Raw genomic sequence first — 14798 nt, 5'->3', positions numbered from 1 at the left:
TCTTCACCTGTTCCCATTACCCCTCACTGATCTCCCTCACCTCTCCTTACCTGGGCTCCCAGATTCCCACACACACCTGGCTTACACCTTGCATAGGTGCACGCCAACACTTATATGCACATGCCATGATGAGCTCGCAACCACCTAGATATACACCCCCAACATACACACCTGCACGCACACACACACATCATTGGTCCCACACTCTCATACACACACACTTGCTGACAGATATAAAACCTCCTCCACAAGCCCTCTCTCTCCACACACCCATCCCTCCACACACTAAAGGGTCCTGAGGGGGCGGTCATGGGGCAGTCAGGTTCCTTGTGTCTGTGTCATCCAACCCTAGCCTGGGCTGAGTGCAGTCCTCTGAGGCAGAGAGTGGGAAGGATGGTGGGCAGGGAGAGGTAGGGAACCCTCATTTATCCTCTTGCCTCCACTCCCCCTTTTCCCACCTCACCTGTTCCTCTATGCTTGCCCATCTGTCGAATGGGGGCAGGACTCACATCTTCCTCATCAGTCTATAGAATCCACCATCACAGGACTGGAAGGCCCACCAGAGGTCACCCTGTTTAACTCCTTAAGGCTCCCTCCCTACTGGTTCAATTGCTTCTTCGATCTTGTCCTCAACTTGTCTCTCCACCTTTATTTCAGAATCCCCCATCCCTCCCTCTCCCTTCATCCTGCCATTGCTCTCACTGCCCTCTGAATTCCTGATGCCCCATTTGCCACTTGGCAGAAGGAAGGCAGAGGCCTATTTAATATCCTCACAGTCCTGATACTCTGAAGTTGTGTGGATTGGAGGAAACAGTCAGCTGAGTCATTTGGCAGAACAAGAGTGACAGTGTCCCTCTCCCTGAAGATCCCTCACAGCACACCATGACCTGTGGAAGGCTGTTTCCACGCCTTCGCTATCCCATGCTGCCCCTGTACTTGGATGGTCAGACACAGGAGCCCTGGGGAATGAGTCCATCCCAAGTAAAGACAGGCTCATGGAGTTCCCGCCCCATCCACTGGTATCTTAGGCACTTTCCTCCTCTCCACCTCCCCCACCATATCCAGCCTGAGGAGCTTCCTTCTATCTGTGACTGTCCTGGGTCACTGGGAGGCCAGAGCCGTGTACTTATAAAAAGTGTAGGGGGAAGGGAGAGAGGAAAAGATCCGTTCCTGTACCGGGGTGGCAGAGATCTCAAAGAGATCTCAACCCTGCCCACACACGGGCACATCACACACCAACAGACACAAAACCACACATAAGCACACGTGGACACAGATGTACAGACACAAAGACACAGACACATAGATAGACACACACAAAAAGACACACAAAGACATATACACACTCACACAGAGGGTACACACACAGACACACACATGCGCACACTGACATTCCCCTGGGTAACCCTGGCTGGCTTTCCCAGCCCTCACACTTGGGACACTCCCCCTGATATCCAACTTCTACCTATCCGAATGCGACAAGAGCTGTGTTTCTTCCTTAGCAGACACAGAAAAGTGTGGGCAGAGGCTCTCTCACCCACTGGCCATCCAGACCCACTGCCCCCTGGCACATCTGCCTTTTCTTAGGTCGCTTCCACTTCCCCGCTGTCCTCACCTCCCCCCAGTTCAGCCTGCCTCTCTCCCTCTGAGTGGCCACAGGGCTGCCATACCTCTAAAATCCACATCTTGAATCCATCGCCTTATGTTCACCCCATCACTCACGTCCTTGCTTCTCACCCCCATGGCCGTGTCAGTGGTTTGGGCTCAGCTCTGAGTACGGTGGCAGCCTCCTCACTCAGCACCGTCCTCAAGGGGCTGTTGGGTAGCTCCTCATTTTCAGATAATCACATCTCCCATGGTTGATTGGAGGTCTCTGTCACTCTGGTGTGTGTCTTCCCTGGGTCACCCTTTGGTTCAGCAGGTCTCCCCTTTCCATAAGCCTCAGATACACAGTTCCTTGGGAACGGTGTGGCACGGGAAATGTGCGGGTGTGGGGGCCACAGATCGAATCCCCAGACTGGTCCTTCTTGGCTCAGGTCTCCCCGGCCTAGGCACTGATTCCAGTCTGGTGCGCCCCTCGGTCAGCAAGTCTTCCCCACATTAGTTAGCATGTCTCTTTGGGAAACCCTTTCCCCACAGCCTGTTCACAAATCATTTTCCTCTCCTTTTTCCATTACATGTGTGTGCCCATTGCTGGTTTTCACATCTCCAGTTTGTAGTTTGTATCTCCCTTCCTGTGAATGGCATTTCTGTCTTCTCCTCTGACCTCCACTTGATTTTTACACGTTTCCCCCATTGACCCCTGGAGCATCCACCCAGTGGGCCAGGGAAAGATGCCTGCCAGGAGAATGGAACTCCCCTCCTCCATATCTGCAAGTGGGTCCCGGGTCCTAGCCTGCCCCCCTCACAGTCCCTCCCCACTCCCCCAGGTAGATGGCCCCCTCAGGGCAGGCCCTGCGGACACCCCTCCCTCCGGCTGGCGGATGCAGTGCCTAGCAGCCGCTCTTAAGGACGAAACCAACATGAGTGGGGGAGGGGAGCAGGCCGACATCCTGCCGGCCAACTACGTGGTCAAGGATCGCTGGAAGGTGGTGAGTGAGTGACCCAGCAGGGTAGAGGGACGGGTGGGGGAGGATGGGAGGAGAGGATCTGGAGACCTGTTAAAAGAGGTGCCTTGGCGCCCCTACCCTAAGAGGGAGGTGCCCCTAAGCTCATTTGCATATGGCTTGCAGGTCATTATTTTGCCTACACTTGTGGACAATCGCTTTCTCCCAGTGCCCTCTCTCCAACCCCGCCGTCTCTCACCCCTTTCCCCGCTAGGTCAAGTTGGTCGGGCCCAGCCTGCAACAACTCCTGGTTGGATGTCAGAGCAGGAGCTGCAGAGCTCATTGAGGGGAGGAGGGCGGGGGTGGGGGAGGGGGCCGTTTCTCTGCTGGACCTTGGAGAAGGGCAATGAGTGAGCCCCTCCTCTTCCGCAGAGGACAGAAAAGCTTGGGTTCGGGGAGAGAGGACCTGAAGGCGGCTCCCACCGCATCCGCACTCCATCTTCTCTATCCATCCTCCTCCCTTCACTGCTTCCTGCGGCAGGTGCAACATGCCGAGACTCCATCTCCCAGCGTGCCTTGCTCCTCCAGCCCAGGACTTCGGGCTGCTCGGTCTGCTGGGAGTTGTAGTCCGAGCTTCTTCAGGGCTTTGCCTCTCGGATGGGAGGGCGACACATGAGGGTCGAGGCAAAGGCAGTGTAGTGTATGTTGAGCGGAACCTATGAAAAATCAATCCCTGTCCCACCGCCCCCCTTTTCTTTCCGATGCTTGAGGGCACTCTGATTTCCTGTTTTTATGGGGGCAGGATGATGTGGGGCAGAATTTGGGGTGACTATGTGAGCTTGTGGGTCTGCATAGGGTGGGTGCTCGGCTCACCAGAGGTGCGGGGTTGAGAGGAGAATGGGGCCTGGCTGCGGGCAGGTCTCCATGGCAACAACTACCCAGTGGGCAGGTCTCCTAGTGGCCAGGGAGAGGGGCAAAGGTGGCAACGTTGTCAGAGATGTCTCTGGGACCGGAGGAGGTGAGGGATGGAGCTGGAGGAGCCCGAGAGCTGAGGGAAAGGGCTGTCTATGTCCCAGAGGGGGACTTCCTGAGGGGGAGAGGAAGGGGACAGAAACTGGGAGAGGAGGAGCCAGGGCAGTAATCAAAGGCATGAGGGTCTGGCAAAGTGAGGCGTGTTCCTCCAAGACGCCACCCTCACCCCCTCCGGGTCCTGCTCAGGGCATAGTTTCTGGCAGATTGGAGGCAGGAGGACTTTTGCATTGAATAGGTGAGAAAAAGAGGGTATTCACGCACATAGTGAAATTGGGTTAGAAATTTCCTGTGCTTTTTGAGGGAGGGGGTGGGAGATGAGTGGGGAGAGAAGTGGCAGGGGGGGAGGGGAAAGGGGCAAGCCCTCAGTCTTTGCCAGGTGACCTCGCTTTCCCCTCCCTCCCTGGACCCTGGAGAAATAGAGAGGGTGGGGTGCCAGATGCCTGCCCTCAGCCAGTCTCCACGAGGGACAGACAGAGAGTGAGGCACAGCTCAGGAGCCAAGAAAACTGCCCAGATGGGCTGTGCCAAGAGAAAATGAGGGTCCGTGGCATTTGGTGGAGTATTTAAAAATAATAGCATTTTTTTCTTCTTGAGGGGTGCCCCTTAGAATCAGAACGTCAAAGTATAATAACAATAAAAACTTATCATTTATTTTGAGCACTTACTGTGGCCGGGCGCTATGCAAAATGCCTTACATGCATTATCTCAACAACCTATGGAGTAGATACTGTTATTATCCCCGTTTCACAGTTGTGGAAACTGAGGCACCAGGATTAGCTAACTTGCCAAGTTCCCGTGACTAGTCGGTGGAACCAGGTTTGTCTGACTGCTGGGGCAACAGTCACTGAACTATGTTGCTTCCTAAGAATTAGCCCATCTGAGAATCAGGATCAGAGAACGGAGGGAGAGTTGTGACATATATTCTAGTCCAACTCTCATTTTACAGAAGGGGAAAAGCAGAAACTCACCCCAGTTCACCCAGAGCTGGGCCAAGAAACCTGGTTTCCTTTTTCCTAAGTGAATGCTAGTCCTATTGTGTCATGTTTCTTGAGGTCCTTCGGCAGGGGAGAGGGTCCAGAAAAAATTTAGGAGGGGAGGAATAGGGTCTGGTGCAGGGAGGTTGAGAGAACATTCTTGTCACTGGGCTGTGGGCAAAGCTGTTTTGTGACTTTCGTGGGCCTTGGGCACTTTTGCCCTTACCGGCCCCTTCCAACATAATAAAGTACTAAAGATTGCAATTGTATGACTGCATTGCTATAATGAGGAATAAATTAATACTATATAATACAATTTTTTGACCTAAAAGTTCATTTCCCCCTTCTGATTGTAAAAGAAATGAAAACATTTTCATGGCCTCCTAAAAGTATTATTAGGGTGCCTGCAGTACTCCCCTGCCCCCAGAGGTTCTGTAATGGGTGGGTGGGGGGTGAGGAAGGAACTAAGGAAAGAGAAACAGACTCTGTTTGGAAGTGGACGTGGTAGAGAAATACCCTTTGGCATCCTGGGAAAATGGACAGTAGGTGTCAGAAATGTCTTGGGTGCCCCGAGCCCTCCTTACCATCTCCAGCAAGGATTTTGGAGCCTGGCAGATCTGGCCTTGAATCTCAGCACTCACACTGTTAATCACAGTATAGTCAATGGTTCCTATTATTTCAGTTAAGACTGTGGGTTCTGCATCAGATTCCCTGGGTTTAAGTGAAACCCGGCTTTGTAACTTACTAGCAGTGTGAACTGGGGCAAGGTACTTAACTCTCTGTGCCTAAGTTTTCCTTTTGTGCAAAATGACAACTCCTGTGACCTTCCTTACCTGTGTTGCTGGGAGCCTCTGGGGATGAGCTGAGATGATGTCTGTGAGTCTGGAGCACAGAAAACGAGGTGTTTCCTCCACGTTCCCACAAAGAAAACCGTAAAGGAATCTAGACGATACTAGAATCTCCCCTGAGTTTCCCGTTCCCAGAGGAAGACATGCCATTGCTTCCCTTGAGTCTGCATCTGTCTCCTCCTGTCCTGAAATTCTGCTAGAAGTCTGACCTTAACTTTCATCTCAAGTAGAGAGGGACCCCGGTTTATCACTGTTCTTCCTCCCTCCTCTTTCCTGGGCACAAGAACCCAGCCAGCCTTCCACTTGTCTTCCAAATCTTCCCTTCATCCTTCTCTCTTTCTCTAGAGTGTTTACAACTGTAACCTGCTGGGAACTCGCAGTCCTCAGCTCTGCCCTGCCCCCTATCTCTCACCATTCCCATGTTTCAACCACCATTAAACATTTATTGGGCATCCGCGTGCTGAATAAATGCCAAGGGGCGGGCTCAGATGCAGGAGGCTTAGAGTCAGGAGTTTACAGATGCTCAGAGCAGCCTCCATCCAATCATGAGCAAGCCCTGCTGCGGCTGGCACGTTACAAGCCAACAGGACACAAGTGAGGACTCTGGAAGAGGTCAGGCCACCCATGGGTGGGGGGCTCCCTGGGGAGGGGAGAATTGAACTGTTTAGCTTTTTTTTTTTTCTGTTGAGGCATTTTCTTTGCACAGATGTGTTACATCCCTAGAAAAAGAATTCCGGGATTTTCCCTCCTGTGTTTTTTCATCTTGCTTCCTCACGGTTCATGATGCCAGCTGAGGTTATCAGTACAATGAAACCACACTGACGGGACGGAAGCAGATTATTCTGCCATTTTTCTAGCTCTTTGAGCTGCACATCAAATCCGGGGCTGATCACTCTACACTTGTTTAGCCTGCCTGTGAGGTTCACAATAATTTTCCCAGCTCCGTGAGCATCAGTGATTTCAAACTCGCCAGTGTAACCATGCTTCAGCATCCCAGTTAGAAACTGGACGGTGACTTTGGAGCAGCAAAGCCTAATAAGAACGTGGCATTTGCCTCACTTTTGTTGATGCTGTTGAGAGCATCAGCTGGGACCTTTGTGCGCACCATTATGACGACACGGAAAGATGGCGGAAAGAGGTGTACATCTTTCTTAAGCCAAATGAGTCCCAACTTAGAACTCAGCACCTTCTCCCCTGTCCCCCCATCATTGCCAGCAGCACCCTCACTCTCCAAGACCCCTGGGCCCCTGACTTAATCCCGCCCCGTAACTCAGCTTTGCTCATCTCCCCTGGCCAATTCCGCCTCTGTCACCGTTCTCCCCTCTGCCTTTTCTCACTGCCTGCCCAGAACATCAGAGCTCCACTGCAATGCTCCCTGAGAACACACAGAGTCTCTTCAAACCTCCATCCCCACCATGTTCCCCTGGACAGGAGGCTCACCCTGGTTTGGGGCGTCTGACCTGGGGCCTCGGGAGTGACGTGAGCTTCAGCAGGGGACCTGGGCAGAGAACACCCTTTGCTGAGTCCCCTCCCCCGAACACTTCCCTCTAAATGCTCTCTGCCCCTGGTGGCATCTTTCAGGAGACTGCCAACCCCAGGAAGGGCTGGCCTCCCTGGGGGAGGGACCCACCTGAAGCTGCAAGGTTCTGGAAATTAGTTTGGCTTCTGGACGGAGGCGGCTCAGTCTAGGTGGGGGAGGGGGTGAGCGTGATATTTACTGTCCTTAAAAGGCTCACGGTGGCCCATTATCTCTTCAGAATCCTGCATCGGCTCGTCTCCTTGTCTCTGTGGAGTCTCAGGTCTCATAACTTTCCCACTGCCCACTCTGACATCTAGCCCCATGCGTGTGCGTGTGTGTGTGCGTGTGTGTGTGTGTGTGTGTCTGTGTCTGTGGATAGTTGTACACCCATGGGCTGAGCTCTCTGTCTCCAGCACTAGGAGAGGAGGTGGGAGCATGGGTGGGCGGGGTGAAAAGGGAGCCACGGGGTCCTCCCCTTCAAGGACAGCCCCTGCCCCCATCAGTGAAGGAAGTGACCCAGTAATGGGTGGGGTGAGGAGCTGTTCAGCCTGATCCCTGTGTCCCCTATTCCCCTTTCACCCATCTCTGTAGCTCAAAAAGATCGGGGGCGGGGGCTTTGGTGAGATCTACGAGGCCATGGACCTGCTGACCAGGGAGAACGTGGCCCTGAAGGTGGAGTCGGCCCAGCAGCCCAAGCAGGTCCTCAAGATGGAGGTGGCTGTGCTCAAAAAGCTGCAAGGTGCGGGTCCAGGGCAAGATGGGAGGGAAGAGGTGATGGAGCCAGGGGCTGAGAGGTGATGGGCGAGGGGATGTGGGAACAGAGTCCAAGAGTGATGATGGGCCTAAGGGCAGGGGGAGGTGGGAGAAGTGGCCATGGGGCCAGGGCTGGGGGAACCAGGAATCAAGAGTGCACGGGAAGCCCACCTTAGGGCTGGGAGTGAGGAAGAAGGAGTAGGAGTTGGGAGACCCCTGTCTGTATCCCTCAGGGAAAGACCACGTGTGCAGGTTCATTGGCTGTGGCCGCAACGAGAAGTTTAACTATGTAGTGATGCAGCTCCAGGTGAGTCCCCGTGGCCCATCCTCCCTTCACTCTCCCCCAGGAGCTCTGGTGGTGGCTCCTGGGGTGGATGGAGACTGTGGCCCTGGGAGGAATGGGGAGTGGGCGCAAGCCTTTGGGGCGAGGCTGGGCAGAGTGTCATGGCGGTGGTGGTCGGAGGGCAGCTGAGCTGGGCCTGTCCCCACCCCCACCCCCACCCCAGGGCCGGAACCTGGCTGACCTGCGACGCAGCCAGCCTCGAGGCACCTTCACGCTGAGCACCACTCTGCGGCTGGGCAAGCAGATCCTGGAGTCCATCGAGGCCATCCACTCCGTGGGCTTCCTGCACCGCGACATCAAGCCGGTGAGGGCTGCCCCCTCCTCTGAAGCACACATCCCGCCTCCTCTCCTTCCCTGGGTCCCCTGGTTTCTTCTCCAGGGCAGTGGTTGGGTGGGGACAGCCTCTTCTACCCATCCCCTCCTCCTGCTCTCCATCCCAAGTTCCAACTCTTCCTCTCCCCTGCCTCTCAGGAGCACCCCTGCCTGCCCCTTGGGCGTGCCAGTGTCCTCCCCTCTTTTCTCTTCTCTTCCTTTTTCTCACCCCTGACCTGAATAGTCCTTGAACCTGGAAAGGTGAAGGGGTTGGGGAAGGATGGAGGGATTGAAGAAGGAAGGGCGACGAGGGGCTGGGGCTTGGTAAGAGATTCCAAGTAGCTGATTTTGTAACATCTTGGATCTTGGTGCTTGGACCCAATTTAAAGTGGTGAAAACTGAGGCCCAGAAAGGTTGGTTGAATGGCCCAAGGTCACACAGCAAGAACAATGCTGGTCTCCTGATGCCTCAGAGCAGGACAGTTACACTAAGCCACCCAGCCCTGCTGGGAGTTCCAAGGATTCGGAGCCAGGCGACCTTGGCTGGGTCGCCTCTTGCTGTGTGATCTCGGAGAAGCCTGCAGTTTGCTCTCAGTTTCCTCCCATCTAAAATGAGCATAATCACACCTGCCCCTCAGATAAGGTCCGTGACCTGCTGTACATATTGATGTTTTACCCTCACGTGAGTGTATGTGGGGTGGAAGGCCCCTCACCAGAGCTGTTTCTTGGTGTCCCCTGAGGTGGGCCTGGAGCCCCAAGGTTCACAGCTACTGTCTTCCCCCAGTCAAACTTTGCCATGGGCAGGCTGCCCTCCACCTACAGAAAGTGCTACATGTTGGATTTTGGGCTGGCCCGGCAGTACACCAACACCACGGGGGACGTTCGGCCCGTGAGTACCGCCGCTCACGGGAATCCTGGCATCCTCGCCCCACGCCCTGATCTGGGGACCCTTCACCAGTTTTCCCTGCAGCTGCCTAGACAGGCCTGGCCTTGTGTTCAGTGTCACCCAGTGCTGGGTCCACACGCGGCCTGTCCCCCTCTCCCCCTTGGCCTGGGTGGTTGCCACTTCCACACCCTGTGGTCTGCCTGGTCAAGGGCAGACGCAGGGGCAATGAGCAGGGTCGGGAGACGGGTTTAGGACTGGGCTTGGTGTGTCAGGTTGCTCCTGACCAGGCCGACTCGGGAGTGCCGTGGCGGGTGGGGGGGGGGGGGGTGATGGGGGAGGAGGCAGTCAGGGCTAAAGTAGGCAGAATTAGGCTTGGTAAGCAGGGTTGAGATGTGGCCGAGGTCAGGGGCAGTGGGTGATGTTCCTGGTGGTGTCCTCCCCTCTGCAGCCTCGGAATGTGGCCGGGTTTCGCGGGACTGTTCGCTATGCCTCGGTCAATGCTCACAAGAACCGGGTGAGTGGCAGGGCGGGACTGAGGGATGTGGGAACAGTAAGGGCAGAGGTCAGGGGCAGAATATGCTGCTGAGGAAGAGAGCAGGGCAGGCAGCTGTGATGGGAGGTGGGGAGAGGAGTGCAGGGCAGGGGCTGGAAGATGCCCCTCCAGAGACCCTGATTGGAAGAGGGCTCGGCGGGCGTCTCCCCTTGACGTCACCTTCTTCCTTGTATTGGGGATCCCCTCCTCTCTGTCCCATCACAAATCTCTGTGGATGAGAAAGCACACACGGAACTTTTGACTGTGGGATTCTGTGTGTTGGCGGGTCAGGAATGGAGCCATGACTTCAGGGAGACCCCAGCTCTGCCCATAGGCACCCTGACTGGTGTCCCTCAGTGAAGGGTCAGCCTCCACTCCCAGGGAAGGACCTGAGAGCCATGGGTGACCCCCTCCCTGCTCCCACCCCCAGGAGATGGGCCGCCACGATGACCTGTGGTCCCTCTTCTACATGCTTGTGGAGTTTGCAGTGGGTCAGCTGCCTTGGAGGAAGATCAAGGACAAGGTGAGGGCGGTACAGCTGGGTCTGAGGGCAGGGAGGGCGTGTGGGGCAGCTGGGGCTGCATCTCCCAGTGCCCTCTTGTCTCCAGGAGCAGGTAGGGATGATCAAGGAGAAGTACGAGCACCGGATGCTGCTGAAGCACATGCCCTCCGAGTTCCACCTTTTCCTGGACCACATCGCCAGCCTCGACTATTTCACCAAGCCCGATTACCAGGTGGGAGCCTGCCTGCCTGCTCCTGCGCCCCCGACGCCTCTCTATGGGTGACTGTCTCCAGCGCCACCCATCCTGCTGAGGCCCTGCGCCCCTGCCGGCTTGGCCCTGAGCACCTCCCCCGGTCTTCCAACCACACGAAAGAAACTGTTGTGTGCTCTTGTAAACAGTAGTCACAGCTAAGATTTATCAAGAGCTCACCCTGTTCTCAGTACTTTTCCTGCATTAACTCATTTAAGCTTTAAAACAAGCCTTTGGTGATATTGCGTGTTCTTTATGTTATTATTCCAGCACTTAACAATTAATGAAGCCAAGTGCTTTCAAGGACTTTACACTGAAACTCTGCAGGAGGCCAAGTGGGATGATTATCCCCATCTCGTAGATGAGGAAACTGAGGCCTGACAACCTGGTTAGGAGCAGGGCAGGGCTCAGGCACATCTGACTCCAAGTCCAGTGCTCTTTCCAAGGCGCCATCACTACACCCCTATGGGACCCACTGATCAGAGAATGTTCTGCCCAGGATCCACTATGTGCGAGGCATGGCTACACACCGCAGGGAGCACAGATAGTGTCAGGCACACAGTGGGCTCGCAGTGAAGGGGGTCCTGCTAGCAGAGACAACCCTCTGGAGAGACCTAAGTCAGAAGTGGAAAGGTCTGTGGGGCCGCCACCTCCTGAACCCAGGGACCCAGTTGTTGGCAGAGGTCCCTTACTCGGGCAGTGGGAGGCCAAGCCCCCCAGGCCTAGCTCAGCCTCATGGGTTGCCCCAGACCACACAGCTTCGAGCACACCCTGTGCTGGGCCCTGGGCTGGCTGCTAGAAATGTAGAGGTGGCAGATAGGCCTGTGAACAATTCAAACCGCTGCTCTGTGCCCAATCGTGTGGGCGGGGTATTCAAGGAAGGCTTCAGAGTGGAGAAGACAGTGGGAAAGGCACTGCAGGCAGAGGAAGCAGCCTGTGCAGAGGCATGACCCCAGGTGGTGGGTTTGGGAAACTACTCCTGCTGCTTCTGCTGAGATGTGGAGGTGGCAGAGGAGGCTGGGGCTGGAAATCAGGGGACAGATCTCCAAGGGCTTGTGTCCAGCCAGTGGAGCTTAAGTCAAGATGATAATTTGCATGCTGATTTGCATACTTTGTGCATGTTGTCATTTAAAATCAATGTGCCCTTCTTTCAATGCCCCCTCGTGGCCCATCCCTGTCCTGGAAGGCCCCTCTCTTCCCCCTGCAATCCCAGCAACTGCCCCCTCCTCCTGGCTAGCCCCTGGGTCACCTCTCTGTCCTCCCGCCACCCCCATCCCTGCAGTTGATCATGTCAGTGTTTGAGAACAGCATGAAGGAGCGGGGCATCGCGGAGAACGAGGCCTTTGACTGGGAGAAGGCGGGCAATGACGCCCTCCTGTCCACGAGCACCTCCACCCCGCCCCAGCAGAACACCCGGCAGACGGCAGCCATGTTTGGGTGAGTCTTGGGAGGGGCGACGGGGGGCAGATGACCCCTGCCCCGAGGTGTCACCTGAGAAGCCAGTCCTCTCCTCCTCTTCCTACCTGGACACACCTGGCTGTCTCTCCTGTTCTTGGTGCTCAGAAGCAGGGTTCTTGAATCCCAGGGAGCTCTGCCACATCTCTCCCTTCAATCTGGAGATGGAGGGGGCATCCTTATTTGGAGTTCTTGACCTTACTGGGGAGCAGGGAGCCCTGAGTGAGATTCCCCCAGCGCCACAGTCTGTCTGTTTCTTGGTGGTCACACGCATCCATTCAGGGAACAGGTCTTGAGCCCTGGCACCAGGCCCTGTGGGGGCTCCGAGAAGAGATGTGCAGCCCCTGCCCTCCAGGCACTCTTAGTTGAGTCTGGGATGTTTGTAATCGATGGGTCAGCGATTTCAGATCTAACTGAAAAGCACAAAGATAGAGTGGCCCAGGGAGGGGCCCGAGTGAGAAGGGCTCCCCACCCAGCCCTAGGGGTGAGCCAGGGGACACACTGCGGAGACTCCACAGGACTTGCCAGCACGTGAGGTGCCGGGTCTGTAAAGATATTGGTCCAGGAACTCCAAAGTGATTCTTTCTTTAGACCCATTTCCTAGTCTCAAGGAAGCCAGCCAGCGAAATGTAGTGGGGAGCTGGCAGGGCCGGAGAGCATCGAGATCTCCTAAATAAACCGAGCCAGGTGGGGCCGTAATTGCCCTCCAGCCCTCTGACCACCTGAGCCACCTGACGGTGGTCTGGTCCCAGAGGGTTTGCAAGCCAGGGATGGAGATGGGCCTACGGACGCCCCGACCCTGCCAGACCTTGCCTGTGCCCACTCTCATGGGTGGCGGGTGGTCTCCGGGGCCTGTGCAAGAGGAGAGGGCACCCCTGCCAGCCTTGCCCACGGCCCCCTCCTGGCCTCCACAGGGTGGTCAACGTGACGCCGGTGCCCGGCGACCTGCTCCGGGAAAACACTGAGGATGTGCTGCAGGGCGAACACCTGAGTGACCAGGAGAACGCACCTCCGATCCTGCCGGGGCGGCCCCCCGAGGGGCCGGGCTCCAGCCCCCACCTCGCCCCCCATCCCGGGGGTCCTGAGGCTGAAGTCTGGGAGGAGACAGATGTCAACCGGAACAAACTCCGGATCAACATTGGCAAAGTAACTGCAGCTGCGGAGGGGGACGCGGGTGGCCTTCCCCCTCCCACCTTGCTCCCCACCCGTGGGCCCCTCTCCCCAGCCGCCTGCCTGCTCGCCCTGCCTCCCTGGCCCGGCCCCATCCCAGGATCACCGGCATCCCAGTGCTCGGACCTCCCTCTCTCTCCTTCACCCCAGAAAACCACCTGCCCACAGCTGCCCTGTCAGCCCCACTCATGGAGCTCCCCTGCCCTGCAGACCCCCTGTGTGGTGGAGGAGGAGCAGAGCCGAGTTGCGGGGCTCCCCGGCTCCCCGGTGCGTGTCCCCCCAGACTCACCGACAACCCCAGTCCGTTCTCTGCACTACCGGAGGGTCAACAGCCCTGAGTCGGAGAGGCTGTCCACGGCGGATGGGCGGGTGGAACTGCATGAGAGGAGGTGGGTCTGGAGCCAGGGGGATGGTCAGGGGCCCCTGGTCCCCTCCACCTTCACACGCCTGGTCTGGAGGAAAGTTCAGATTCCAGGCAGAGGTGGGGGGACCTTGGAAGCGTTAAGAGGGTTCTACTTGGGCCTGGGGTCAGACTCAGTTAGAGTCAGTGACCAGCCTGGAGAGGGGGTGGGGGATGCAGAGGGCCCGGCTCAGACCACGGAGGGGCGAGGGGCTGGAGGAAGGTGTAGGAGGAGGTGAGAGCTGAGATGTAGGTGGGCGTGCTTCCAGAACCTCTTTCCCTGGGGACTAATCACAGATGCCTCAGAGCAGCTGGGGCCTTCTCCAGGCCCCTCCCCCTTCAGCTCTGGGGGAGGGGCCTGGAGAAGGGTTCGGGAGAGCCTGAGGAGAAGACAGACCAAGTTTTGGGGGTCAGGCCTCGGGGATCTGAATGTCAAGGAGGGACCTGGTTGGTGGGTGGCAGTGTTGGAGAGTTTAGACTTAAGGTGAGCCTTTAGGATGGGGGATGAGAGGGTGGCTGGTTGACCTTGGGTGGCTGATGGCCACTAGGGACCAGGGTCCCGTCCTCACCTTAGATCTGATGGGTGGGACAACCTCGGGTAGGAGACATGACCCCACCTCCCTTGGCTCCGGGTGGGGCTTCACCTCACAGCAAGGCGGAGGCCTTCTCTGCACCAGGAAAGAGGTCTCTTCCTGGGGCCCAGCCCTGGGGTAGGAGGTCCCTGCCTCCTCATGCCCCACTTCAGCCAGGAACCCCCGTCTGGACTCTGCCCCGAACTGCACGTCCCCTCTGGGATGGGCACAGTGCCCCTCTGGGGTGTGGAGACGCCCGAGTCAGGGCAGTCCTGTGCCAATCCCTGTGGCGACCCCAGGACAAAGAGACGCAGGCCCTGTCCGGAGGGAGCCGACAGCCCTCACACACACACTCACATCCACACACACCCCCACGCTCATACTCACACACACACACACACACTACACTCACACGCACACTCTCACACTCACGTCCACACACTCACACACACTCACCTTCACACATCCACCGCACTCACACACACACTCACACGCATACTCTCACACGCACACACACTCATTTTCACACGCCCACCACACTCACACACTCATACACACACACCCTCACCACACTCACACTCTCACAGGTTGAACTACCCAGGCCAGAAGACCACATTTTCATCCATCATCGCCCAGAGGGTTCAGGAAACAGGGAGGAGTCAGGAGGGGCAGTTTGGAAGGGATACGAGTGGAGAAGGGAGGTGGG

General features: G+C 56.7%; 1 protein-coding gene and 1 pseudogene across 5 annotated transcripts in view; one reads left to right on the top strand and one right to left on the bottom strand.

The window, feature by feature from the left end:
* Positions 1-14798, top strand: part of TTBK1 (tau tubulin kinase 1) — a 41794-nt gene that overhangs the window by 788 nt on the left and 26208 nt on the right. For 3 of the 5 annotated variants that reach the window (XR_010946827.1, XM_067752878.1, XM_067752875.1), the window contains exons 2-12: positions 2430-2591; positions 7510-7657; positions 7905-7978; positions 8178-8318; positions 9110-9214; positions 9660-9725; positions 10174-10266; positions 10352-10477; positions 11778-11932; positions 12865-13096; positions 13271-13509. Coding sequence is in view for 4 of the 5 variants with exons in the window: in XM_067752878.1 (XP_067608979.1) it covers positions 2484-2591; positions 7510-7657; positions 7905-7978; positions 8178-8318; positions 9110-9214; positions 9660-9725; positions 10174-10266; positions 10352-10477; positions 11778-11932; positions 12865-13096; positions 13271-13509 (1487 nt within the window). In the remaining variant the exon portion in view is untranslated. The remainder of the gene's footprint in view (positions 1-2429; positions 2592-7509; positions 7658-7904; positions 7979-8177; positions 8319-9109; positions 9215-9659; positions 9726-10173; positions 10267-10351; positions 10478-11777; positions 11933-12864; positions 13097-13270; positions 13510-14798) is intronic. The other 2 variants (XM_067752876.1, XM_067752877.1) reach the window with 2 other exon arrangements.
* On the bottom strand, positions 6119-6507 carry LOC137233024 (small ribosomal subunit protein uS8-like; annotated as a pseudogene).

The sequence above is a fragment of the Pseudorca crassidens genome, chromosome 10 (genome assembly GCF_039906515.1).
Source record: "Pseudorca crassidens isolate mPseCra1 chromosome 10, mPseCra1.hap1, whole genome shotgun sequence".
Taxonomy (NCBI): Eukaryota; Metazoa; Chordata; class Mammalia; order Artiodactyla; family Delphinidae; genus Pseudorca; species Pseudorca crassidens.
Note: the sequence above shows the minus strand (reverse complement) of the source record. Positions and strands in the feature narration are given on the sequence as shown.